This window comes from Aristolochia californica, unplaced genomic scaffold, assembly GCF_029961685.1.
Source record: "Aristolochia californica isolate CCGP_79_NKW_82.1479 unplaced genomic scaffold, dmAriCali1.0.hap1 SCAF_9, whole genome shotgun sequence".
Taxonomy (NCBI): Eukaryota; Viridiplantae; Streptophyta; class Magnoliopsida; order Piperales; family Aristolochiaceae; genus Aristolochia; species Aristolochia californica.
The window spans coordinates 9,894,039-9,921,351 of NW_027182290.1; the positions used below are offsets into that span (position 1 = coordinate 9,894,039).

The 27,313-nt window shown below is 39.7% G+C and overlaps 1 protein-coding gene across 1 annotated transcript; it reads right to left on the reverse strand.

The window, feature by feature from the left end:
• Nucleotides 1–612: 612 nt before the first annotated feature.
• LOC137941243 (uncharacterized) lies at nucleotides 613–27,313 on the reverse strand. The gene is made up of 2 exons (XM_068786565.1): nucleotides 26,879–27,313; nucleotides 613–962 (listed from the first exon to the last, which is right to left on the reverse strand). Exons 1-2 carry the CDS (start codon nucleotides 27,308–27,310, stop codon nucleotides 780–782), a joined length of 615 nt encoding a protein of 204 aa, XP_068642666.1. The 5' UTR covers nucleotides 27,311–27,313; the 3' UTR covers nucleotides 613–779.

The following is a 27,313-nucleotide window of genomic DNA, read 5'->3' on the forward strand; positions in this document are numbered from 1 at the left end:
TTCCTCCAGTTTTCTCCCAATAGGTTTTTTTTCTTTTTTCTTCATGAGCTAAATTCATGGAGTCCTAAAAATCAACAATTTTGTTAATCTACTTGGCATGGCAAGTTTGTTAATAGAGGAGAGTTCTTGATAGAGAAAATCTCAAATGATGAACATGCATTACCACTGTGGGTCATAATACTTGGGGCTTGTAGGATCCTTGGAAAGTTACTATGGGTATTCTATTTAAATATATTATAAAAAATACTCATTCTCTTGTTTTAGTTATATTTTTCATTTTAAGGTACTAACACTAAAAACTGTTTTCGATGCACTTAAACTCGTCCTCACTAACACCAACTTTCACTTGAACTTGAATTAGTTCATTCAGTTGAACTTAAACCAAGTTTCTTGGATTCTTACTTTGGAGTTTTTATATTTAGATTGAGTTAAACTTTTGAAAATCCAAACGATTGATGATCCAAATTCCACGACAAAAGCATGAGGTAGACACATCTATTTTAATTCTCCATGCAGTATCCTTCTTGCTACATAAAAATGGTGAAATGTGCATTTTCTTCACTGTACTTGATTGTTCGTTTTGATCTTTCATTAATCTGAAATGCAAAAGGAGAAAAAAAACACTTCCTACCAGCTACTTCAAATAATTTGAGAAAAGGAAAATTACAAGTCGTGAACATGTTGACATTCGAATTACTCAAAAACATTAGCATTCAAATCACTTTTCTATCACAAAAATATTGAGCATTCAAGTAGCTTCCAAGAGATGGAAATTTCCCTCACTTGCATAGCTTAAGTTTCCTGAAGAAAGCAGAAACTACAGATTTCGGATAAGGTTTAGTGGCAAGACATGTTGGGATGTTCTCAGGTTGCTCAATCCACAGCTTATGGGCTATCCCACCAGCTACCAACTTCTCGGATAAATTCACGATTTGGGTTTCCCCCTTTACTTCAAGAACTACCTGCAAAACGCATGGCGTGTGGTAATATCATGTTATATGGCCAAAGCTGCAAACTCTGATAAAATATGAGACAATAACGCACTCGAACTAAAAACTCTAGTGCTATTTTCTCTCATATTTGCCTCTATTTTCTTTCAAAACAGTCAATTATGGGATGGAATTTAGTAAGAAAGCAAACAAAACCAACAGCCACAGGTTCTCCCTCGTTTCTATACCAAACGAAGCAATTTCCCAGCTGGAGAGATTGTTATAAATTCTGAAGCTAGCATTTGCTGCTTCTATTTACAAACTTATTGGCCGAGAAACTCCAGCATCTCCAATAAAAATGTTTCTTACATGAGAAATCCTCAACCGAATCGATTCCACAGAAATTCTCAACTGAATATAGCAGGCTCAGATGTTTGTCAAAATGTGTTAGTGCCCATATAATTTTCAACTGAATAAATTCAGATCCAGGGATTCTCAGTCTCTGTATATGTTCTTTTTTATCAATGATGGCCTATGTGTGTATATTCTAATGTCTCAAAGTATCAGCAGTTATTCTAGTATTGTTTTGGAGAATGCTTACTCATGTGACTTTTCTTTTCTGAATATTGATAACATACACACCCTTTCTCCCTGGGCACTTAAAACTCCTCATTTGACCATTGAGCCAAAGGTATAAGCCACAAACAACTTTGACAAAGTTGTAAAATAATGCTTTGACATGACACATTTCTTGAATAGGACTTTTCACAGAGAAAATGTCTCAGTATAAAAAAATTCACAATTGATTTGATTTCCAACTTCAATTATGACCAAACTGAGTACAAAACAATTTTCAAAATACAGATTAAAACTTGCAACTAGATATGACTCTTGAACACTTAAAATTTTTTTCATATCTTCCCGTGAATTGAGGAATATGTATATTATAAAGACCCACACAACCCAAAGGTACACTTATGCCAAAAGCTAAAAAAGTAAAGGATAAAAATAACAGAAGAGGAAAATGCATAATAAATAATTTGTCTGAAGAATTAGCACCTCCAAAGAGTTTTGGAAAACCTGAATCTGGTCGAGAAGGGTCCAGAGATATTGGATCAATAACACTACAATACATTATCCTAACTAATAGAATATTTATCCGCTGGACTATACACAGCATAGAGCCAATGAAAATAGTAAAAAGATCTTGAACAGTGGAAATATAGATTAAAACTTGCAACTAGATATACTCTTGAACACTAACTTTTTCATATGACCCACTCAACCCAGAGGTACACTAATGCCAAAAGAAAGAAAACTCAAAACTATAAAGGAGAAAAATAATAGAAGAGGAAAATGCACAATAAATTATTGATTTGCTCACATCATTGTTTGCCATCCACAGGACTATATACAATGTTGAATCTCTAAAAAAAAAAAATATTTCACTGACTAGTTACGATTTGAGTACAATGAGTTTTTATTTATATTAGAGGAAATAAGTAGAATCCAATTACAATTAAACTACCTTTATCACAATTACACCCAAAGTCAAACACTAAAACATTCTAGAACAATTAAATAACTAAGCATAAATAGAAGACTAACATAACTAAAACAATGTTAACTAAGACTCTTTTGTGATACATTCTTCAATGAGAAACCTATTAGACTCCACCATATTAATTCTAGCTCTCTGAGATTTCTTTTTCTGAGAGTCATGTAAGACTCTTCTATGCCTGCTCTTCGACACTCCCCCTCAAGCTAGAGTTTGTAACTTCAGCTTGTAAGGAAAAAAGATTTTGGTCTTCAATCTTCTTTTGTTGAAAAATCTCTTCATAGATGCAAAATTTTCATCTTTTCTTCTCCCCCTTTCTTAAATTTTTTTGTCACATAAAAGTTACCACAACATGTGGAATAAAATACATTTTTTGTACTTCTTCTTTCTACTTCTCCCCCTCAAACTAGGGATAAAAAAGATATAAAGACCCAACTTGGACAAAACACAATATGGGAAAAGAAAATCACTCTTAACCATATAACAAAGTTCCACACACCACTCAAAAAAATCGATCTGAAACACACTTTACTCAATTTCAAAGGTAGAAAAATGACCCAAGTTTAGGGCATAACAAAGAGACTACGCACTTTTGAAGGTAGTTCAAACACAAATCACCTCTTGGATGAAGAACAAAAGACTTTACTTGAACTAGATGTTAGCGCACTCTTATACTTTTTAGGTAGTTGATTTAGGCATTGTTCTGAAGTGATGAAAATAAAATATGATAAATTGAAGTACCAGAGAAACAACTTTAACAAGAAGGAGGCGGCTATGCAACACTCATACTTCCAAAAGAATCTAGAATGTGACTTTTTTTTTGAGAAAAAATAGCGAAGACAATAACAATAGAACTGTAAAAATAACTTAATAAACCAATTTGACCAAGTATGACTTAAAGGAAATTTTCTGGGGGTGAACATAATTTTTATAGATGACAATGTGGGAGATACACAACCAAGTAACAAAACGCAAAAAAATGAAAAGAACATCTAAGCAGGATATCGCATACCTTGAACGAGTACATCAGAGTGATTAAGTCTAACCCAAACTTTCTAAAATTATAAAAGGAATTTGCCTAAAAACTAGAACTCTAGGAGAAAAAAAAACTCAATTCACATTAATGCATAGAGAGGTAATGGCAGAGAAAATAGGAAAAAGAGATATTTTTTGCAGAACTAAGCTATGATACTTATGATATCGATATTTCCCAAAATATAGCTCTGAATTATAAACAGTTTGTTTCTCAAGAAACTAGATGTTATCCAAGGGTTAAGTACTTGGTTTTCCGCTACCTAACAGGCTGGTCTTTTGGGTAGTATTGGCTAGGTGTTTAACATTTGGTATCAGAGCAGGCACCACTTGCGGGTTCGAATCCCAGAGGGGGGGACCTAGAGGGGGCGACTTAAGAGGCCAGATTAAAATTACTTGTAGTCTCAAAAAGTGAGTCGGGCCAGTGTCGCTAGAGTGGGCCGCTAGAGTGGGCCACTAGAGTGAGCCACCGTGGACGTCGGCTCATAACGGCGAGAGTATTGTTAGGATCCTGGGGTTAAGTACTTGGCTTTCCGCTACCTAATAGGCCAGTCTTTTGGGCAGTATTAGCTAGGTGCTTAACACTAAACTCAAAGAGTTTTAATTTTATACCAATTTGACATAAAAAATGTTGTTTTTTAATATGTTATGACCACTTTATTTGCTTCATTTTGTAGCATGATCCTTGCCAACTCCAATGAGATTATCTCCTTACACATAGATCAGATTGACACGAAATTTACTCCTTTCTAAAACTAGAACAAATATAATATTTTTTTATTTTAAATATACTTCTTTTGAGATAAAAAAATCTGATAGATTTCAAACTCTGCAATTTTGCCCAACTAAGTACTCTTTCTTCTTAGGCCAACATAACCATTGACTCTTCCGATATTGATCTCTCTCTAGAAAACTCAAATTGGGAATTAGTTTCATAGGTTAAAAATAGACTTGCAGATCTTTCTTTTGACAAATAATTGAAGTTTTTTGTTGCTACTCAAACCTTTGTTACTGTCTAACATTTACTGCTTCAAATATTGATTTCTCTTTGTAGAAAACTCCGATCACCAAAATTTGTTTTGCATTGGAAAGTAGACTCAAAGATTTTCCAATCAATATATAATTTGAAATATGAAAAGTTCCATATGGAGGTGTGAACCCCAAAGAAATAATAGGTATTGGGACAGGAAAGAAAGAAAGGGTTGAATACAAACCTAAACTACTAGAGATGATAAATAAAAAAATGATCACATTATCTCTGTAGGTTGACCAAGTCAACTCACATAACCCGCTCTGATACCAAGTTAGATTTTTGAAAAGAGAAATACTTCACTGATTTGTTGTAAATTGAGTACAATGAGTTTCTATTTATATTAGAGGAAACATGTAAACACCAATTAAAATTAAACTACCTTTGTCCTTGTTACACTTAAAGTCAAACACTAAAAGATAAATCCTAAAACAATTAAACAACTGAATATAAATAGAAGGCTAACATAACTAAAACACCTTTAACTGAAACTCTTTTGTAAAACCTCCTTCAATGAGATGCCTCTTAGATTCTATCATATTAATTATGGCTCAATGAGATTTCTTGTTGTGAGAGTTATGTAAGACTATTTTATACCTACTGTTCAACACACAACATAGAACCTTTGAAAGTAGCAAAAAAATCTTGAATAGATGGAGCTCAAGGCAGTGGCTGCTACTAGATGGAGTAGGTAGTAAAACTTTTAGTAGGTTTAAGAAAACATAAAGATCAAAATAAAATAAAATAAGAAGGTGATGAGGACTTATATTCTAATTCAAGAAAAGAAAAACATGATCCAACAGAGGACAAGAAAGAACAAATGGAAATTTTCTTATAAAAACCTTAACAGCAAATTAAAAGAAATTAAAACTAATCAACACACATAACTAGACAATGGAGAAAACAAAAATAACCTATTTGTTGCTAAGTGGATGACTCATGCCGCAAATTCTTTTACCTTTTAAGAAGAGTGAAGTTCTTTCCAAACACACAATAGATTTATGTTTCACTTTAGTATTAGTATGAACATAGTTTAAACAGCCAATTCTAAACAATTAATTATTTAACATTTGAAAGAAAGAATAAGTACAAGAGAATAGAAAAGTGTTAAGCACCTAGCCAATACTACCCTAAAGACCGGCCTGATAGGTAGCGGAAAATCAAGTACTTAACCCCAGGATCATAACAATATTCCCCCCGTTATGAGCCGACGTCCTTAGCGGTCCACTCTAGTGGCCCACTCTAGCGGCCCACTTTTTGGGTCTACCAGTAATTTTAATCCGGCCTCTAGGTCGCCCCCTCCGGGATTCGAACCCGCAACGTAGTGCCTACTTTGATACCAAATGTTAAGCACCTAGCCAATACTACCCAAAAGACCGGCCTGATAGGTAGCGGAAAGCCAAGTACTTAACCCCAGGATCATAACAATACTCCCCCCGTTATGAGCCGACGTCCTCAACGGCCCACTCTAGCGACACTAGCCCGACCCACTTTTTGGGTCTACCAGTAATTTTAATCCGGCCTCTAGGTCGCCCCCTTCGGGATTCGAACCCGCAACATGGTGCTTGCTCTGGTACCAAATGTTAAACACCTAGCCAATACTACCCAAGAGACCGGCCTGATAGGTAGCGGAAAGTCAAGTACTTAACCCCGAGATCATAACAAAAAGCTAAAAAAATAGGAAAAGCCGAATAAAATGGATAAAGTTCCCTACAACGTTAAGAAGAAGAAGAAAACAACTGTAGCAGCAACAAGGACCAATAGTCCCATCCTTATGTGGGCCAATGTTGGAATTTTCAAGAAGAAAAACGATGATAGAGCTTAGGGTTCACAAACCCATCTCTCCTATTTATAACTTAAACAATTCTCAGAATTACATTCATATCCACATAGTCGATGAACCCTTAGAAATTACTTTTTACAAGAAAAAAAATTTTCCTACACAAATAAAGTAAATTAAATAAACCTTAACTATATCTTCCAAAACTCCTCAATCTAGAGCATATAGCTTCAATTTCTTACAAAACTTCTCTCTCAATTCCCATTTTAAGCATAAAAAAAAAATACAAAAACTTGGTCTAAAAAAATCAGTGGTCTATGTGGCTTCAAGTAATCTTAAAAATTTTATAATTTTTGCGGTTTACTTTGAGTTTGCACTTTGGCTTCAAGTACTCTTTTTCCCCCTCAAGTTGGGGAATAGATGGCAATAATATCAGCTTGAACATAATATAAGCTTCAGAAATTGCAAACTTTTTCTTTACTCCATTTCTCCCTGAATAAAAGATAATCTCAAAGTACCCCAAGAATAAATACTAAAGCAAACACGGACTCTCACAACCTTAACTAGAGGGCAGCAACCAACCAAAGAGTAAAGGATATATAGTTGACACAAAATAAAATTCAAAACAGGCAAAGGATTTTGAACACAAAATAGTGATCATAATTACTAAGTGAGGAAAGCTAGTCACTAAAGGACAATTGTAGAAAACCTACTATAGGGCAATAAAAAATCCATATAAGGGCAATAGAATGTCATTAACGATTAAAACACCCATATACAACAAAATAAGAAAACCAACCTAAAGAACTCAAAGGAATGGATTGACACAAGTAGTTTCCAAAACAAGAGAAAAATTTTCCTGATCCAATTCGAACCACACAAAGAATTTAACAATTCGAACAAAAACAAAAAGTTTCAAAAAAATAAGGATTGGTCTTAAAAGAAAAGGATAAGAGAATCCACACAATAAAATATGGAATAGAAGGTAGGAAGAATAAAATTTTCAAACAATACAAAAGTTACGGGGGATCAATATTGAGGTAAGCGCAAGGCACATGACTAACTCAAATGGCATAACAATAAGATACCACAACGGTAGATGTACCAAAATTAATATGAAAATTAACGACAAAATCCAATCATACAATTGTTATCAAAGGTAGACATCAAAACTAACAATCAGAACGGATAGATTTGACCATCGAAACTGACAACTAAATCAACTACTGACTTCAACCAAAAGATGGAGCACAAAAGTTAAACACCAGGGAGATAATACCAGATTTTCAGAAATACATTCCTATCAAGATGTTGGATTGTAACTGCTGTTCAAAATCAGAACCAAATCAAATGTAATATACCAAAATCAACTTATATGGGCCCTAGATGGAACATCATTCAGACCTCGCAGCTTGTCTAATGCCTCTTAAGCTGTTTTTGCCTTTGCTGCCATAACCTCTTAAAAGAATCTGCTGCCAGATTGATTCAGACGGGACTTCTTCAAAGGGAAAGTGAGATAGCAGAAATGAAACAGCATTCTGGTTTTATATTCCGTATCCAGATTAGCAAAAACATTTCCACTAAAATAAAATTCTACAAGTCTCAAATAAGTTAGGAAGACCACATGCTGGCCTTTAATTTCTTTTGCATTGTTAATGAAGAGGTTTGAAAATCCATCATAAAAACATCTCCAGTTAATAGACTGAAGTGTTAAGTTGTGGAGCCTAATCAACGCCCTACGCTGAATCGGTACGCTGATCAACCTTTGTGGTAAGGTTGCCGTGGAGGTTGGAAGAGGAACGGGAAGCCCCCCTTCGAGGGGTGTAGGGGTGGAGCCCCCGCCCGGTCCACGATATATTAACTGCTATTTCATTAAGGGCAGTTTGGAAATTTCAGCGGTTGCCCTAATTTTCTCTTTATAACTGAGAGGGGGGCTATTAGGGTTTTATCTATCATTCGAGGAGCATCAATTGCGGCTGAGAGAGATTAGAGAAAAACAACACTTGTAAGTGTGTGCGATCTCTCTTGTAAACTATTTCATCTTCATAGTAGATTATTATAGCGGCGGAAGACAGGACTTAGTCTCACCTTGAGGCGAACCAGTATAAATCTTGTTGTCTTTTTCGTGCTTGTTTTTTCCTTCTTCTGTGTTTATTATTATTGCTCTCGTTAGTTTGGAATGAGGGCATCTAATTCCTAACAAGTGGTATCAAAGCTTTGGTTCGTGATTGAGAGCCTTGGCTGGCGGAGAAGGATTGGCACTTGGAATCAGCAAGTTTGATGGTATGGATTTTAGGTTCTAGAGGATGCAGATCGAAGATTATCTGTACAGTAAAAAGTTGCACGCACCACTTCTGGATATGAGACTAGAAAGTATGAAAGATGATGAGTGGAATCTCCTCGATAGATAGGTGTTGGGAGTAGTCCGGTTAACACTGTCAAAGAACATTGCTCACAACGTGGCATCGGAGAAAACCACTGCGGGGATGATGAAGATTTTATCCGATATGTATGAGAAGATTTCCAAAAATAATAAGGTACATCTCATGGAAAAACTCTTCAATTTAAAGATGATAGAAATACATCAGTGGCATCGCATTTGAATGAGTTTAGCAAGATGGTCAATCAATTGACCTCCATTCATATTAAATTTGATGATGAGGTTCGTGCTTTAATTCTTTTGGTGACTCTACCAAATGTTGGGAGCCTATGAGGGTTGTAGTCAGCAATTCCGTAGGCAATTGGAAATTGATCTTTAATGATGTTCGGGATACCATTTGTTAAGCACCTAGCCAATACTACCCAAAAGACCGGCCTGGTAGGTAGCAGAAAGTCAAACACTTAACCCAGGATATAACATCACACACCCCTTGGAGAAAAAGCTTGCCCTCAAGCTCTTATGAGCTGAGCTCAACAAGTTCCTTCATTACGAGCCGACGTCCACGGCGGCTCACTCTAGCAACACTACTAGGTCGCCCCCTCCGCTAAGTCGCCCCCTCCGGGATTCGAACCCGTAACGTAAGTAGTGGCTCTGATACCAAATGTTAAGCACCTAGCCAATACTACCCAAAAGACCGGCCTAGTAGGTAGCAGAAAGCCAAACACTTAACCCAGGATCATAACATCAAATGTTATGCACTCAATAACATTATTACTTTAATTGTTTTTCTTTAATTTACTTTATTTTATTTCAGTTAAAGAATTAATAGGCCACAGGGGCATTTTTAGAATATTTCATTTATAGGGGTATTTTTGTAATATTTATCTTAAACCTTATAAAGGTGATCCCTATTTAAGGGGTAAGAGTAATGAGAAAGTCAAGCATTAATTTAGGTTAAACAGGGTTTTCAGTTCTTCTCAACGAGCTCAGGGGGTGTGCGTTCTCCTTCACGAACCTAGGGTTTTCAAGCTTCCCTTTGGCTTGATCTTCGTCTTTCTCTTCTTCCTCCCTACGAATCCATGTGTCAGATCCGGGACCATAACAACTAGTATCATAGTGGGAACACAATGAGGCATTCTATATCCCAAGAAAAATGGATTGCCATGTGCAAAGAATTGGAAGAAATACGTGCATGGTGTATGCGCAGGGAATTGGAAGAAATGTTAGTGTCAATGCCCACCTCTCTCAAGTTACTGTTAATATAATGTATTCACTGGCCCCCAATTATGAGGAGCGCCAATGTCGATAGTGAGTAAATTAGTTAGCGGTTCCGGCTTAGACGCTGATGAGGTCAAATTGTGACCGCAATGGTTATTTGTGAAGAAACTGTAAAATGAAGGCGGAGACCAGGGACTGCCGGTAGGCCCCGGCCCCACAGTATGCCCTTTGTCACGATTGGGAGACCCATGTATGAACGAAAAATTAAAACACCCAAGTGTGAACGGGAATTAATGGACGCAGCAAAAAACAGAGGCGCACTCTGTACTGACCGTCGCAGCGGACAGAGGCCTCCGTCAGCGCCTGAAGAGAAGGGAAGCTTCCTACCATCATTTTCGTAGTTGTCTCCCAGTTGTCTTCCTCGATTGAGTGCTGCAAAACACCTATAAATAGAGGTGTTCTTCAGCAGCAAATGGCATCTAGAATCATACATTTTCCCTGTCTGTTTTATCTTAGTTTCTTCTTCTGTAAGTCCAGAAGCCATTGAAGCTCTTCTAAGAGCGTGTGGTTGGACGAAATTCGTTTGTATTTGAATAGAGATCAGTGTTGACTTTTTTCTTGATTGTTGTTAAGACGTTCCTGGGTTGAGCTTACTCTATTTTACAAGAAATACAAGCATGGTGTAGAGCATCTAACGAAAGATAGCGTGCATCTTCCATTAAATTTTCTGCAAGGGAGCAACTCACTGCTGCAATCGCTTGAGACGCTGTCTCGGACGGGAGAAGCAAAAAATCAGAGAGCCCTTTGTCTCTCCAGCGGCGGTGACATCCGAAATTGGGGACTTAGAAATTCTGAAATCGGAGGGTATTCAGCACACCCTTTATCGAAAAATCCAAAATGGGGTTCGGCATCAAACCCTTTCTCACTGGACGCCATACGTCTCCCCGAACAAAAAACGCATGAAATCCGAGAGCTCTCTGTCTCGGAAAAGCTCCCCGAACTTCCGAAATCATATGGCGGGGACCCCGATTTTTGGAAATCGGAGGGGTATTCCACAACCCCTTTCTCACGGGCAGCCATACGTCTTCCACAGGCGACGGAAAAAACGGCACTGGACGATTTGGGTACGACCGCAAATCTGAAACCGGGAACCATGAGAATCTCCGAGAAGGAGCCTGGAAATCCAAGAATTGAAACTTATGGAACAAAAAGCCCGTCGGAACAGTCCGACGAGTGCCAGCCCTATTCGAAACTTCATCCCTGGTTTGCCGTTGTTCGCCATTGGGAACAGGCAAACGATAGAGCGGATCAAACATTGGGAAAGTGGAAACAGCAACCACCGTGGGACCTCCATCGGCAAATCATTTTGGCATGTCCGAGCTACCTCCGTCTCAGCGAATCCGTTCAACGGTCCAGCAGAGGGTCGACCTAAACCCTCCAAGCATGAAAATCCAGAGCCAACACCCAACGTCGTGAAATCCGAAGTCGGGGAGACTGAAAATTCCCGAGCCGAGAAGTTCCACGACAAATTCCGGCCAGATGCCTCTGCTATTCGCCGTTGGGGAAAGCTTCCTCAGGTAGTTCCTCGCAGCGACGAAGGTACTGGGAATAGGAAAGAACAACAAATCAGAGCAATTGATTTCGACATGGAGAGTGTGGCCTTGACGGAAGCAGACACTTCTGGAACATTGATTATCGGTCGGCCATGGCCACAACAGGACGAGGACTCTGATGGTCGTGTGGGTGAAATCGCCCGGTGTGCCCAGGAGATGAATTCGATGTCGTAGAAGAGTATGTGCAGTTCCTGTTCGTCAAGAGCAGTGAAATTCCAGTTGAAAGGTCCAATGTGCATGTTCCATTATCCATCAAGAGGTAAGGACTGCTCGTTTTATTGAAAACATGCCCAACATCTACCAGAAATTGGAATCGGCTTTTACCTCTCCTTTTCAATTGCTGTCCCTGAATAAATTGCCTGCTAGAAGTTCTGATGGAATTTCTGGAATGTGTTGGAGGGAGCTGAATACTGTTGATTATGGGATCAAACAATTTGTAACTCTTATGTTTGATACAAGGACGAGCAGCAAGGGGGAGTACGGGATGTCTGTGCTCAGAAGTCTTATTGAACAGGGGAAGGTGAGAAATTACACTACTGTTGTTGAGAACAGCAACAGTGTTCTTCATTCACGTGCCATTCTTGAAGATATTGCAATGGAGATGATGATGAAAAGAAAACTTGCTGCTGCTGTTGCAGTAAGCATGATGGATACAGAATTGCCAGACATGGCCAGAGACCTCGGTCTTCTGATTCTATTTGTTTGGTTGACTGTCTGGACGGCTGCTATCTTCCAACCAGTGTCGAATGCTCACCGATCTGCTGCTTTGGAGCTGTTTGCTTCGATCGATGGATCATTTGGAAGCCTAGAGGAAAATTATGAAAGTGCTGATATAATTCCATCAACATGTCCTGTTGTTGTTGAGACCCTTGATTTGTCATCTTCTAGTGCACAGGACTACTTCAATCGCATGTTGAATTGGAATGTTGAAGACAATTTTAGAGGCAATCACTTCAACGCTTCACGCAGTTCTGAAGGATGCATCTTTACTCTCTGACTTCTACCACTCTATTGGTAGTTTGGTTCTTATTAAGGATCAAAGCAGCCAAGCCAAGGTGTTTCTTGAGGATGCAGATGGCTATTTTCATGCACTCAAGGCACTAAACCAGAGTGATGGAAAAGGGAAGTATGCTTCCAGTGGTGCTGAATCTAGTGCTTATGCATCGGGGGTGGCACTTGAACCACTTGCAGGAACTCTTACATTAGCAGGTGCTGAACTTGATCAATCTGTGGTTGGCATAGTGACTTTTTTCTGCGGTACTGGAACCATTGGCCTTAGTTTGGCACATCGTGTTGGCATGGTAGTTGGCATTGAAATGAATGCATCGGCAGTGTTAGATGCTCAAAGGAATGCAGAGATCAATGGCGTAACATACTGCAAGTTCCTCCATGCCAAGGCAGACGATGTACCGAGTTTTCTACTCAAAGAATATCTAGCTGTGCCACTGCAGGAAGAGAGTGCAACAATAGCGGAGATATATATAATGGGTGCTGCTGAGTCTTCTGAATCCCAGGGGGCTGGTCAGGATGTGTTGCTGCCATGCTGGAAAAGTGTGGGCAATGCAACTTTGCCAATAGGGGCCTGCCGTGAGGGGCAGTTTCACACCAGTCCAGGACTGATGGAGGGCAGAGATGCTACTTGGGAAGATGTAGCGACGTTCGGCACGCATCCCTACATTCGACTATAAAAAAAAAAAAATGCTACTAGGGGAATGCTTCAGTTTTGGGCATCCAGAGGGCGGACATAGCTACCGCGGATGTTACTTGGCAATAGGTGGAGACGTCGGCATACAGACCCTACCTTCGAGCTTGAGGACAAGCTCTTTCTCCCAGGGGGGTGTTATGCACGCAATAACATTATTATTTTAATTGTTTTTCTTTAATTTACTTTATTTTATTTCAGTTAAAGAATTAATAGGCCACAGAGGCATTTTTGGAATATTTCATTTATAGGGGTATTTTTGTAATATTTATCTTAAACTTTTTAAGGGTGAACCCTATTTAAAGGGTAAGAGTAATGAGAAAATCAAGCATTTTTTTTATGAAATGTGAATTTTATTAAGAGAAACAAAAGGAGCTAACACCTGACAACAAGAGATTGCAAGGAGGTTCCTTGCTTGGCTAGAGCATCAGCCACAGAATTTGCTGATCTCAGAATGAGAGACCAAAAACACTCCAAGAGATTTACAATATCCAAAACTTCAAAAAAAACATCCTAGTGACGCCACAGAGGAGTAGAGGCATGCTGGCACCAACCGATCACCATCTTAGAGTCTCCCTCGATCAGGACAGGTCCGGAGCAATGATCACGAAAAACACGAAGCCCATTGAGGAGGCTTTGGAGTTCAGCCGTTGTGGAGTCTGCAATACCAAGGGGCCTGGAGAAAGAGACGATCTGGTTCCCAAGAAAGCCCCGGATCACGCCACCAAACCCAGCTAAGCCAGGGATACCTAGAGAAGAGCAGTCGAAATTCAGCTTAAGGACTCCAGCAGGAGGCAGGGTCCATTCGCATATGACAAGAGGCTTCGAGGAGAGGTGGAGCTAGGCTAAGCTTCTCCAATTATCCCTGATGGATGTTCCAGAGAACGGGAGAAGGCCTTTCTTGAGTGAAGCCAAGTAGCAATACTGCCTGAGATGGTTTCAATAACTCTATCTTGAGTGCTGGGTTTGGCTTTGAATCTCCGTTGATTTCGCTCCAGCCAAAGACCCCACGGGATGAATGCGGATATAGCAAAGATCATCAGTTTCCCAATACCGGGGATAAGAGTTCCCTCAAGTATACGGCAGGTGGCTGACAAATCCTCAGGGAAGCAGAGTTGGAGGCCAATTTTGTTAAGAATCAACGTCCAAATCCCCCAAGAGAAAGGGCACAAAAGGAGCAGGTGGCTTACAGTTTCTTCCTATGCATGGCAAAAGGGGCAAATGGGGTCAACTCCGCGGTTGCCACGAATTCTGAGGTTGTCAGCAGAGAGAATCTTATTATGGCAAGCACTCCACATGAAGAATTTTATTTTTGGGGGTGCACTTAGACGCCAAGTGAATTCCACTGCAAGCTTGGGACCCTGAGTGATCTCTCCTCAAATAACAAGATAGGCGGAGCTGACAGAGAAGGAGCCACTTTTATCTGGCCACCAGATTAGCTTGTCTGATTTGTTAGCTTAGATTCTGGTTGACTGCAAAGTGTCCAACAGTTGACTGGCTTCAAGACCTTCTGAATCAGATAAACCACGATGAGGCTGAATGTTTCATCCCCCATTATCAGCAACTTCACTAATGGTACCATTCCTCAATCTCGAAATACTGTGGAGGCTAGGAAAAGTGCTCTGAAAAGGCATATCCCCTAACCATAAATCTTCCCAAAATCTGATATGATGGCCATCTCCCACATAAAATCGGACTGTTGCTGAGAAAGTAGGAGTCAAGAGATAAAGCAACCGCCATATAGGAGATAAATTCCTTCTATTTCCCCCATTTGTCCACCATTTTGAGGAGATGACGAGCTTTGAAAGCACCATATTTTTCCAAAGGTTTGGAGCTGATGAGTTGAGCCGCCAAATCCATTTAAGGAGTAAAGCCTGATTCATGTCTTTGGAGAGCCAAATTCCGAGACCTCCAAAAAATTTTCGAAGGCAAACTTCCTCCCAGTTGACCAAATAGTACTTGAAATTCGGGCTATTCCCTCTCCAAGCATTGATTTAGGTTAAACAGGGTTTTGAGTTCTCCTCAACGAGCTCAGGGGTGTGCGTTATCTCCTTAACGAACCTAGGGTTTTCAAGTTTCCCTTTGGTTTGATCTTCGTCTTTCTCTTCTTCCTCCCTACGAATCCATGTGTCAGATCCGGGATCATAACACCATTCTTGCGTAGGAAGTTCTTAGAAAGGACTCCGGAGAATTGTCGACATCTAATTCTGCCCTAAGTGTCGATACTTGGGGCAAGAAACTTCGAGAGGAATTCCAACAAGGGCAATGGTAAAGAGAAGTCCACGAATAGAAGAAGCAAGTCCAAATTCGGAAGGAATGTGATGTGCTGGAATTGTGGCAAGTATGGTCACATAAAGAAGAACTGCAGAGCACCAAAGAAGGATGAAAAGAAAGGTGATGCTGCAAATGCAGTGACTGAAGAGATACAAGATGTTTTACTCTTGTCGGTTGATAGCCCTATTGACTCTTGGGTGGTAGATTCAGGAGCTTCTTTTCACATTAGATCATGGAGAATTATGTTGTTGGAGATCGCAAGAAGGTGTATCTTGCTGATGGAGAACATTTGGATATTGTCGGTATTGGTAATGTCAGTTTGAGGATGTCAAACGGGTCAATGTGGAAAATTTACAAGGTGAGACATGTACCAAAACTTATGCGTAATCTGATCTCAGTAGGGCAACTTGATGAAGGTCATAATGTGACTTTTAATGGTGCTTCCTGGAAAGTCACAAAGGGAGCTATGGTTGTTGCACGATGAGTTAAAACTAGAACTTTGTACGTCACTTCTAGTTGCAGAGACACGGTTGCAGTTGTTGATGTTGTTACTGATTCTGATTTGTGGCATTATAGGCTCGATCACATAAGTGAGAAGGGAATGAAAGTGCTTCAATCCAAAGGGAAGCTACCAGGGTTGAAAACTGTATACAACAATTTAAGTGAAGGCTGTATTTTCAGCAAACAGAAAAGGGTTAGCTTTTCTAAGGCTGAAAATGAGCAAAAGACAACAAAATTGGAGTTGGTTTACACAAATGTGTGGGGGCCTTCAACTGTTACCTCCCTTGGTGGTTCTAACTACTATGTGGCATTTATTGATGATGCAAGCAGAAAGGTATGGCTCTATTTCCGGAAAAAGAAATCTGATGTTTTTGATACCTTCAAGAGATGGAGAGCAATGGTTGAGGATGAGACAGATTTGAAGGTGAAGTGTCTGTAGTCAAATAATGGGAGAGAACACATAGATGATGATTTCAAGCGGGATTGTGCTTGATAATGGAATCAAGACGAAGAAAACCTCAACAGAATGGTGTAGCTGAGAGGATGAACAGGACCTTGAACAAGAGTGCTAGGAGCATGAGATTAAATGCGGGATTGCCAAAGATGTTCTGGTCTTAGGCTATTAGCACTGCTGCCTATTTAATCAACAGAGGTCCTTCAACACCATTGGATTGCAAAATACCAGAAGAGGTTTGAACCGACAAAGAGGTAAACTTTGCTTTCTTGAAAGTTTTTTGTTGTGTTTCTTATATTCATATTGATTCTGCTATTAGAAGTAAACTTGATGCTAAATCTAAGATATGTTTCTTTATTGGCTATGGTGGTACCGAGTTTGGTTATCGCTTTTGAGATTACCAAAGTCGTAAGCTTATCAAGAGCAAGGGCGTGATCTTCAACGAAGGTGCCCTGTATAAAGACAAATTGAGAACAGAGTCTGAGAGCACAAGTGATAAAGCCAAGAAGTCTGAAGTGATTCAATTGAGAGATCTTCCAGTTATTGAGATATAGAATATTGCTCAGGAAGACCAGGAAAATATACCCTTAGAAGTAAATCAAAACATTCTTGTGGTTGAACTCAGGAGATCTACCAAAACTAGCAGACCACCACAGAGGTACTCCCTTGCACTGAATTATATTTTGTTGACTGGTAATGGTGAACCAGAGAGTTATGAGGAAGTTGTGCAAGCTAATGAATCAACCAAGTGGGAGTTGGCCATGTGGGATGAGATGGATTTACTGTTATCCAATCAGACATGGCAATTGACCAAGTTACCAAAAGAGAAGAAGAAGGCCTTGCAGAATAAATGGGTGTACCGAATAAAAGACGAACATGATGGCAACAAGCGGTAGAAGGCAAGATTGGTGGTAAAAGGGCTTTCAACAAAAAGAAGGCATTGACTAAACTGTGATTTTCTCTCCAGCAGTGAAATTGACTACTATTAAAATAGTGTTTGGACTAGTGGCAAATGCAGACTTGCACTTAGAGCAGTTGGATGTAAAGACAGCATTTCTTCATGGTGATTTGGAGGAAAAAATTTATATGATGGAGCCACAGGGTTTCAAACACAAGGAAAGGAGAAAATGGTGTGCAAACTTCAAAAGAGCTCGTATGGTCTTAAACAAGCTCCAAGCAATGGTATAAGAAGTTTGACACCTTTAACAAGCTCACGACCGGTGTGCTTCAAAGAAGAAGCCACCCTGCTATTGATCCTCTCTGCCCCTTCTGCAACTCAGAGATTGAGACAGCCAGTCACACCCTGCTTCAATGCTCCTTCTCGTGGAATGTGTAGACTTCAATCCTCAGTAAGACGGGGCTTCAATTCTGTATGTCGGCAAATCTGACCTCTTTCAGTCAGTCGCTCATTGGTACCCCCTTTCCTGGGCTTGGAAAGTATATGGTCTTTGCTTACACTGGCTTCATCCCGTGGGGGCTTTGGAATAAGCGCAATCGCAGGCGATTTGATGCTAAAGGTGATTCCACAGAGAGAGTAGCCGAGCATGTTTTCAGTCAAATCTTAGTGTGGCTTCTTACAAAGAAGCCTTTCTCTTCCTATGTGGGTTCCTCTATCCGCGACAACTGAAGCACAATAGCAAAAATGAGGTTTGCATCCAGGGCCTCAGTTATGCAAGAATGGACCCCCCCAGAGCACGGTTTCCTAAAGTTGAATTTTGATGATTCCTCTCTTGGCAATCCCAGGATTGCTGGCTTTGGGGGAGTTATCTCAGAGCCCTCTGGAAACCAACGCTTCTCGTATGTTGGCCCATTAGGCATTGCTGACTCAATGTCGGCTAAGCTCCAAGGCCTCCTCAATGGGCTTCACGTTTTCAGAGACAATTGTAGTGGCCCTCTTCACATTGAAGGAGACTCAAAGGTGGTAATTGGTTGGTGCGAGTATGCATCCTCTCCTCCGTGGCGCCATTGTGACTCTTTTAGGGAGATTCTTGAAATTGCTTCTCAATTTTCTTGTTTTTGGTCTCACATTCTGAGATCTACAAATTCAGCAACAGATGTGCTTGCCAGGATGGGGAGCAACCCTTCAATCTCTTGTTGTTAGGGATCTGCTCCTATCTCCTTTGTAATTTTCTCTGTTAATATTTCCATCGAAGGCCCCTGTAATGGTTGAATGGTCCAAACCTCCTCCTGAACATTTTAAACTAAATTTTGATGGAAGTGCTCTCGAGTGTCCGGGGCCAGCTGGGTTTGGCGGAATAATTCACGATGATCAAGCAAATCTTCTCTTCACATATGCAGGTCCAATTGGAGTATCTGACTCTACTTGCGCGGAATTGCATGGGCTGTTCAACGGACTGAAACTTTTCAAGCAAAAAAAGGAGGGTGCACACTTGATTGAAGGGGATTCTCAAGTCATTATTAACTGGTGCTCGAAGCCATCAAAACCTCCTTGGCATCATTGGGAGCTTTTGTGATGAAATTTGTAAATTTGTAAGTTAATTTCTGTTTTACAATGCACTTGGAAACATGTTCCAAGATCTGCTAATCACTTAGTCGATGCTCAAGCGAAAAAAGGCGTTACCCTCCAACATCTTGTTGTGGAGGAAATGTCTTTTTAGCTTCAAGGAATGTAATTTTTTTCTTCAGTAATACATTCACACCTCTTCTCAAAAAAAAATATATATACATTTTTTTCAAAAAAAAAAAAAAAATGGCTTCTTGAGGTGTCAGGCAGATAATTATTGTTATGTGAAGAAGCATGATGACTCTACATCATTCTACTACTATATGTTGATGACATGTTGATAGCAGGTGCTTACAAATAGGAAATAGATAAGTTGAAAAGGGAGTTGTCCACGAAGTTTGCAATGAAGGATTTGGGTGTTGCAAAACAAATCCTTAGGATGAGGATTACTAGGGACATTGATGTCTTGAAACTGTCACAAGAAGAATATGTGAAGAAGGTGCTGAGTAGGTTCAACACGAACGATGCAAAACCAATGAGTACTCCTTTGGCTAGTCACTTTAGGCTATCTAAGGAGCAGTCACCTTCTACAGAGCAAGAGCGAACCTACATGGTCAATGTGCCTTATGTTTCTGCTATTGGCAGTCTCATGTATGTCATGGTGTACACTAGACCAGACATAGCTCATGCAGTGGGAGTTGTGAGAAGATATATGAGTAATTCAGGTTAGCAACATTGGGAAGTAGTGAAGTAGATTTTCATGTATTTGAGAGGCACTGCAGACTCAGCCTTATGTTTCAGAAAGTCAAACTTGGGATTATAGGGTTATGTAGATGCTGACATGGCTGAAGACATTGATGGCAGGAAGAGTACCACTGGATATGTATATACATTGGGTGGTACAATAGTTAGTTGGGTCTCTGAGTTGCAGAAGATAGTTACTCTTTCCACTACTAAGGCAGAATATGTCGTCGTGACTAAAGCCAGCAAAGAGATGGTATGACTGCAGTCTTTCTGGGAAGAATTAGGTCTCAAGCATGGGAAGAATGTGTTATATTGTGACAGTCAGAGTGTTATTCATTTAACAAAGAATCTTGTTTATCATGTCAGAACAAAGAACATACAAGTGCGTTATCACTTCATCAGATCAGCTCTGGAGGATGGAGTCTTAGCACTTGAGAAGATTCAAGGAAGTCAGAATATGGCTGATATGTTGACAAAAACTGTTACGATTGAGAAACTGAAGTTGTGTGCAACTTCAATTTGGACTTCTCTGTGAGGATTGAGAAGTTGTTGCCGCTGCAGAGGAGATATTGATGATGGATTAGTCTCCAAGTGGGATCTTGTTTAAGTTGTGGAGTCTAATCAATGCCCTACGGTGAGTCGGTACACGGATCGATCTTCGCGGTAAGGTTGTCGTGGGGGTTAGAAGAGGGGCGGGAAACCCCCCTCCCGGGGGTATGGGGGTGGAGCCCCCGCCCGGTCCACAATATATTAACTACTATTTCATTAAAGACAATTTGGGAATTTCACTCCTATAAAGCGGTTACCCTAATTTTCTCTTTATAATTGGGGGGCGCCGCTATTAGGGTTTTATCTATCATCCGAGGAGCATCAGTTTCGGCCAAGAGAGATTAGAGAAAAACAACACCTATAAGTGTGTGCGATCTATCTTGTAAACTATTTCATCTTCATAGTGGATTACTGCAACGGCAGAAGACAGGACGTAGTCTCACCTTGAGGCGAACCTGTATAAGTACTTGTTTTTTCCTTCTTCTGCGTTTATTATTATTGCTTTCGTTAGTTTGGAATTAGGGCGTCTACTTCCTAACATGAAGCGGAACACAGTCTGATTGCACAGTCACCTTTTAAGCATGATCTTCAGACTCCACACAATAGATAGAAGCAAATTCTTTTTCTTCAGCAGCTTCATCTCTTTGCTCATAAAGAGTAGATATTGTCTGCAGAACACGTCTCAACTATTGAAAAATGGAGAGTCAAAGAAGTAAATGGCCAATCTGGCAACAAGACCTCCCTGATCAGGTTCCCCAATACAGCAACCCAGAAGTTGAACTAATACAAAGGGGAAACCATAGTGACTGCATACAACTCTGATCTCTCTTGCGCAGGCTCGTTTGTTGTCATTAAAGGGCAAAGAAAAGAAATTGCAAGTCACTATACGTGCGACCTTTATATACCTGTTCAATGGAAGCAGTATTGATTAATTAGAGAATCCTTAAATGCACTCTATGTGACCTTTCATGCTAAAACAAAAGGGGCAAGCTCGTAGACGAATGAAGACAACGAAACAGTTTTGAGAGAGAGAGAGAGAGAGAAAGAGAGAGAGAGAGAGAGAGAGAGAGGGAGGTAGCGCCAGAGAATTTTCGGAAGACAAAAATGGAAGTATCAAAATTCCATATGAACTCACATTGAAGGAGACAATGCAAACTACAAAGAGGAAATTAAAAAATAAGAACTACAAGGACAAGAAAAATGAGGATAATAACATTGTCTTTGTAAGTTGATCATCAACTAAAAGACCTTGCTCTAATTGGAAGTTTTAGGAAGAAAAGAGAGGGGAGAGCTTAGGTTTCACAGAACCATCTCCCCTATTTATAACTGTTAAGAATCAGGGGTATTTTAGAAATTTCTTATGTAAGTTGATCTGTAATTTGTTAGGAAAAAGGGTCCAGACTAAAGTTTATTGTGTAAATCTAGTAACTTTATAAGGGTGATTTACATACTTAAGTTTAAGCCCTTAAGAGAGGCTTTTTAGACATTTTGTAAAACCACTTAGTGAGAAATAAAAGACTGATGGGGGTCAACTTTTTCCCCATCCAGCAGGCTGTACGTCAGCCTTCTTCTACTCCTTTCTCTCTATTTTCCTTATTTTCTCCCCAATTTGTCTTCTATTTTCATTCTTCACAATAACTTAAACATTTCTCAAAATTACATTCATGTCCATGTAGCCCCTAAACCCTTGGAAACTACTTTATACAAGAAAAACAATATTCCTAGAAAATGAAGTAAACTAAATAAACCCTGATTGTATCTTCTAACAGCCAGATCTACAAGCTCCCTCAACCATGTCATTGAATCTTTCTTCACTCCTCACTATGGGCCCGCTCACACCATCAAATGCTCCCACTTCTACGCTCTATCTGCTAGCCACTTAGGACGTTTATTGCTCAACCTTATAACCCAATCATTTTTCTTAACACTTTTTATATGGGATTTTTTCCGGCTTCACACGCCCCCTCATGTCCATGCTTACATATAACGGGTCTGTGACATGTCCACACCACACAAACAACCTGGTTCTCGCCTCATGGAACCCACATAAAACAAATAATTTTGGCAATACACACTGTACATCTACCCACGCATATAATCTACTCTGATACCACTGGTAGATTGAGCCCATTCCATTCCAAAATGTTAGATCCCACTGTTAGGCAACTCAAGAGGCCTATTGCTCAAACTTATAACCCAATATTCTTTCTTAACACTTCTCAAAGTGGGATTTTTTCCCACTTCACACTATCAATAGAAGATATTGGAGAACTATCTTCAACTTCAAAGACCATATAATCTCATCCATTACTCACTGTCAAACCCAATCAGTTGGTTGGCTAAATCTGAATTTTGATGGCTCCTGCATAGGGCCATCCAAGCCCTGCAAGTGTTGGGGGAGTCATCAAGGACCACACTGGGTCTACATTCTTGGTCTACTCAAATCGAGCAAGAGAATGCAATTCAACAAAAGCCGAGAGTAGAGCTCTTTTCTCCCAAGTAATCTTCTTGTGCTAAGATTCTTAAACCCTGTTGTCATAGAAGGAGATTGGGCTGATGTGATTTCATTAAGGCAAAGAAGCTAGGACCCCCCAAGAATCCCTTGCTGAAAGGGAGTTTCGTAGCTGCACCTTGCTGTTGGGAGTTACGTCTAGTAAAATCTCAATATGGCTGTTAGGAATTCTTAAAAAGGTAATAATAATAAAATAAAAAGGAGAAGAAAGTACAACCAATTGTTTTAAGAAAAAGATACAAGAAAGCAAAGAAAGTGATTTCCGGGCATAAGAAAAATAAGAACAATATCCAAGCCACCTACAGACTCAAAATTCATGCTATAGTTTCAGGTGCCAGCAACTGCACTATAGATGTACTATATTATTCTCCAAATTTTTCAAAGAAAGTCAATAAGAAAAAGAGCAACAAAAACAGAGAGGATTAGAAATAGGAAACATGCAGCAAGAAAGAAGAAAAAAAGCAAAGAAGGTTTACACCTTGACTTGGGATATCAAGTCAGGAAAAGTCTTACAAGCATGAACACAGGAAATCACCAAATTTTAATTTATAAATTAATTATACACAAGACCCTTCAAATATATAGCCACTAATCCTAGAATCAACATCCTGATTTATATATCGAATAATGACTACTAAGGACAAAATTAAAAACATTAAAGGAAATAATGGACACTAATAAAGCCACTGTAGGGATAACCCAAACACCAAAATCCAAACAGAAAAAAAAAAAAAAAAAAAAAAACTCAAATTTGTTCTGAAATTAAACTTGGAAAAACTTAGACTTCACAATCTCAAATATTGGGCTCTTTGTTAAGCCATATAGTCTTTGATTTTTTTTCTTTTGCATTGAACAAAGATAACGTTCTAGATCACATGGCAACCATCTTCAAAAAAATTATCATCACAACTTTCTTGTTTATAGTACTAAAAGAAAAACCCACGATAAATCATCCAAAAGATAAGGTATTTTTTTATGGATAAGCATTATGGAAGAAAAACAAATTGATAGAAGAACTTCTCCAAAAACAATATTTTTCAACTTTGTGACAATTGTTTGAAGCATGGAAGGGCTGATGGATTAAAAAAATGTGCACAAGCTCTATTTGCCTCTGCCATTTATAAATCTCCACAGCCAGCAATTGCGCTACTCTGGGAGGAGCTTAGTACGCTTCTGGAGAATTGGAATTCCCCATGGCTCCTTGTAGGGGATTTCAATGCCATCAGATACTGTCATGAGAAGAGCCCCCCGGCTACCCGCATTACAGCCTCTATGCGAGGCTTCTCAGACTTCATTGGGGGGAATGGCTTGGATGAGATTCCCTTATCCGGGAAGAATTACACATGGACAAACAGTCAACAGCAACCCGTATTATCTAAATTGGATCGGTTCTTGGCATGTAACAACTGGTTGCAGATGTTTGGAAATGTTACTAGAAGAGTTCTAAACAAGGTAGGCTCAGATCACTGGCCTATCTTGTTGACATCAGTGTTTGAAAAATGGGGGCCTTCGCCTTTCCGGTTTGAAAATTCTTGGTTAATGGAGGAAAATTTTGAGTCTCTTATTGATGGTTGGTGGGATGAGGGTCCAAGTCTTGGCAGAAGGGAGTGGGCATTCCCCCTAAAACTGCGCTTCATTAAAGGAAAAATTAAGGAGTGGGCCACTAGTCGTCATACCTCTTTGATTGCTGAGAAGGCTTCCCTCATATCTCAGATTGCGGCTCTGGACGTGGTGGAGGAACAAAGGTACTTAACTTCTGATGAATTTTCGCTTCAAGTCTCTTTCAATTTTAAGCTCGGCACTATTCTGCACCAAGAGAAAGTTCGATGGAAGAAAAGAGCCAGATTCAAATGGCTAAAAGAAGGAGATGCAAATACCAAATTTTTTCATGCCGTCGCTTCGGCAAAAAGGAGGTCCAATCGAATTACCTCATTATGCATTAATAATGAGGTAACGTCGTGTCGGATCTCAATAACTAACGAGCTGGTTAAGTTTTTTACAGAGTTATACTCGGAGGAGTGTACCAACAGGCCGAAGCTTACACACATTCGCTTTTCTCGCATCTCCCCAGCAGCGGCAGCACTAATTGAATCTCCTTTTTCTTCGGCTGAAATTGAGCGGGCGGTCCTGGGCATGGAGAGTGACAGGGCACCTGGCCCAGATGGTTTTAATGGGGACTTTCTGAAAAAGTTTTGGGCTCGTCTGAAGGAAGATATAAGTGCTATGATCCATGGCTTCTTCAGAAACGACATCACATACCGCAGCATTGGCGCGTCATTTATCACATTGGTGCCGAAAAAAGCAAGTGTTGAAAAACCTAAGGATTTTCGCCCCATCAGTCTAGTTATGAGTGCATATAAAATCATTGCACGAATATTAGCATGTGTCAGTTTTGTGCCATGGGGGATTTGGAATGAACGGAATAGGAGGCAATTCGAGGCTAAATTTGAATCTGAGAAAAATGTAGCGAACAAAGTGATGGGCCAAATATCCACCTGGCTCTTGACAAAAAAACATTTTTGTTCTTTCAAGGGCACTTCTATTCGTGAAAACTGGAACAATCTAGCAAGGATGCATTTGGGGACCAAGATTCAAGTTATGAAAGAGTGGGCGCCCCCAGAGGTTGGATACTTAAAATTGAATTTTGATGGTTCTTCTCTCGGTAATCCGGGGATCGCAGGTTTCGGAGGTGTGATTTAAGACTCATTTGGCAATCAGTGGTTTTCTTATGCGGGTCCATTAGGCATCTCCGACTCAACGTCTGCAGAGCTTCATGGTCTTCTCAACAGGCTCCGGATTTTCAAAGATAAATGTAGTGGCCCAATTCACATTTAAGGGGATTCCAAGGTAGTCATTGGATGGGGCCGTGGCACTTCATTTCTGCCATGGAGGCATTGGAAAATTTTCTAGAAGATTTTAGAGATTACCTCACTATTTTCTTGTATTTGATCTCACACTCCGAGATCTGCAAATTCAGCAGCAGATGTGCTTGCCAAACAGGGAGCATCTCTTCAACATCTTGTTGTTATGGATCTGCTCCCTATCTCTTTGTAATTTTTTGTTTTTTAATGGATTACATCTTTATCAAAAAAAAATAAAAATAAAAAAAAAAAAATCTCTTCCTATTAGCATATGGAATTTCACTGTCTTTCGCAAAATCCACTAATTTTTTTGATGAATATGAATTCAAGGAAAAGGTACATGGCCATTTACTTCAAAATAGAGGGTATATAAGATCCTTTATCAAAGTTTAAAACAATTGAAGAATGGTAATCATCAATAACTTTGACTGAAGTCTGAAGTTTCCTCATATAGCTTCAGTTTACCGCTTGTTTCTAAACGAATTAAAATACATAATGGCACCTTTAATTGGTTATATGAAATCAAAAAGAAAAGTTTTAGATGACCCCCAAAAGCTCAGGCTAGTACTACATCCTTGACTGAAAAAAAATTCATTTTTATCACTTCTAAATACTCCCGAAGCAGCCTGCTTTGTGGGTCCTTTTTTTTCATGGTAAAATGTTCAAACAACAATGAAGCTTCTTCTATCAGCTTGATTGTATATGCTTTCTTCAATGTTTCAGAACCTAGTTTGGATCACATCTACAATTTTGTAGAACCAAAACGTATACAGTGTTCCTTCTAACATCTCAGGCTGCTCATAAGAATATCCTACCGTATCACATAATCCAATCATGGTTCTCTTTATTATGTAAGCGAAGCCTCTTCCCAAAATAGAGGGCAATGCAATCAGTAAATATAATCATGCCCTACATTTAGTAGAAATTTGATGCCTAAACATCTCTTTCATTACAAAATTATGACATATGCACCTCAAAGAAATTGCAGAGGACAAATCTTGAGAGAGAACTGCAACCAATTCAGCTGCATTTTTTTTTTTTTGGAAGTGAATGTCTTCCAATATGAAAAAATGATAAGCCCAATCAGGTCATTTTCAGGTCATCAGATCAAATTGCAGGCCAGTTCATTATCATAGAGTAGGTTATAAAGAAAAAAGAAAAACTAGGGCTCTCAGTCCAGCACATATCTGCTCACGTTGTAAAAGGTTAATAGTCAATGTAGTAAATAAAAATCGCTGGAAAAAAATATAAAACGAAGGATAACAGCTATATCTTACCTTATGCATATGATCTAGGTTCTGGTCGCTGCAGTACTCTGCAGTGTGAATATCATCCTTCTGTGACCAGATTGCAGCGACGGAGGCGTGACATCCCTGCGCCAAAATACTGCCTAGTGGCCACGTGTCGATTAGATCACGACGAAGGATCACGTATTGAATTAGTACAGCCGAATCGGAATTTTGACTCTCACTGGTGGCATTTTCATGGGCGGAAGCAGCAATGTCAGAAGCTTTACTCATGAACACAAGGTCAGTGCGCCTAGAACACCTGAACCCAGAGAAGAATGGGAAGAAGACGGTCCGGAGACTCCGTAGTGTTGAACACGACGATGAGGAGGAAATGGCGGGAGCGCTGAACGTATGAGAAGGGATTAGACCGAGGCAGAGAGACAGCATCGCGAACTGGGCTGTTGGACCGGCCCTGACCATTCG

Coding starts and splice junctions, on each gene's coding strand:
- LOC137941243 (XM_068786565.1), bottom strand. CDS start 27,310: ATGGTCAGGGCCGGTCCAACAGCCCAGTTCGCGATGCTGTCTCTCTGC. Junction 963..26,878: donor ACCTAGATCATATGCATAAG/GTAAGATATAGC, acceptor TGCGTTTTGCAG/GTAGTTCTTGAAGTAAAGGG.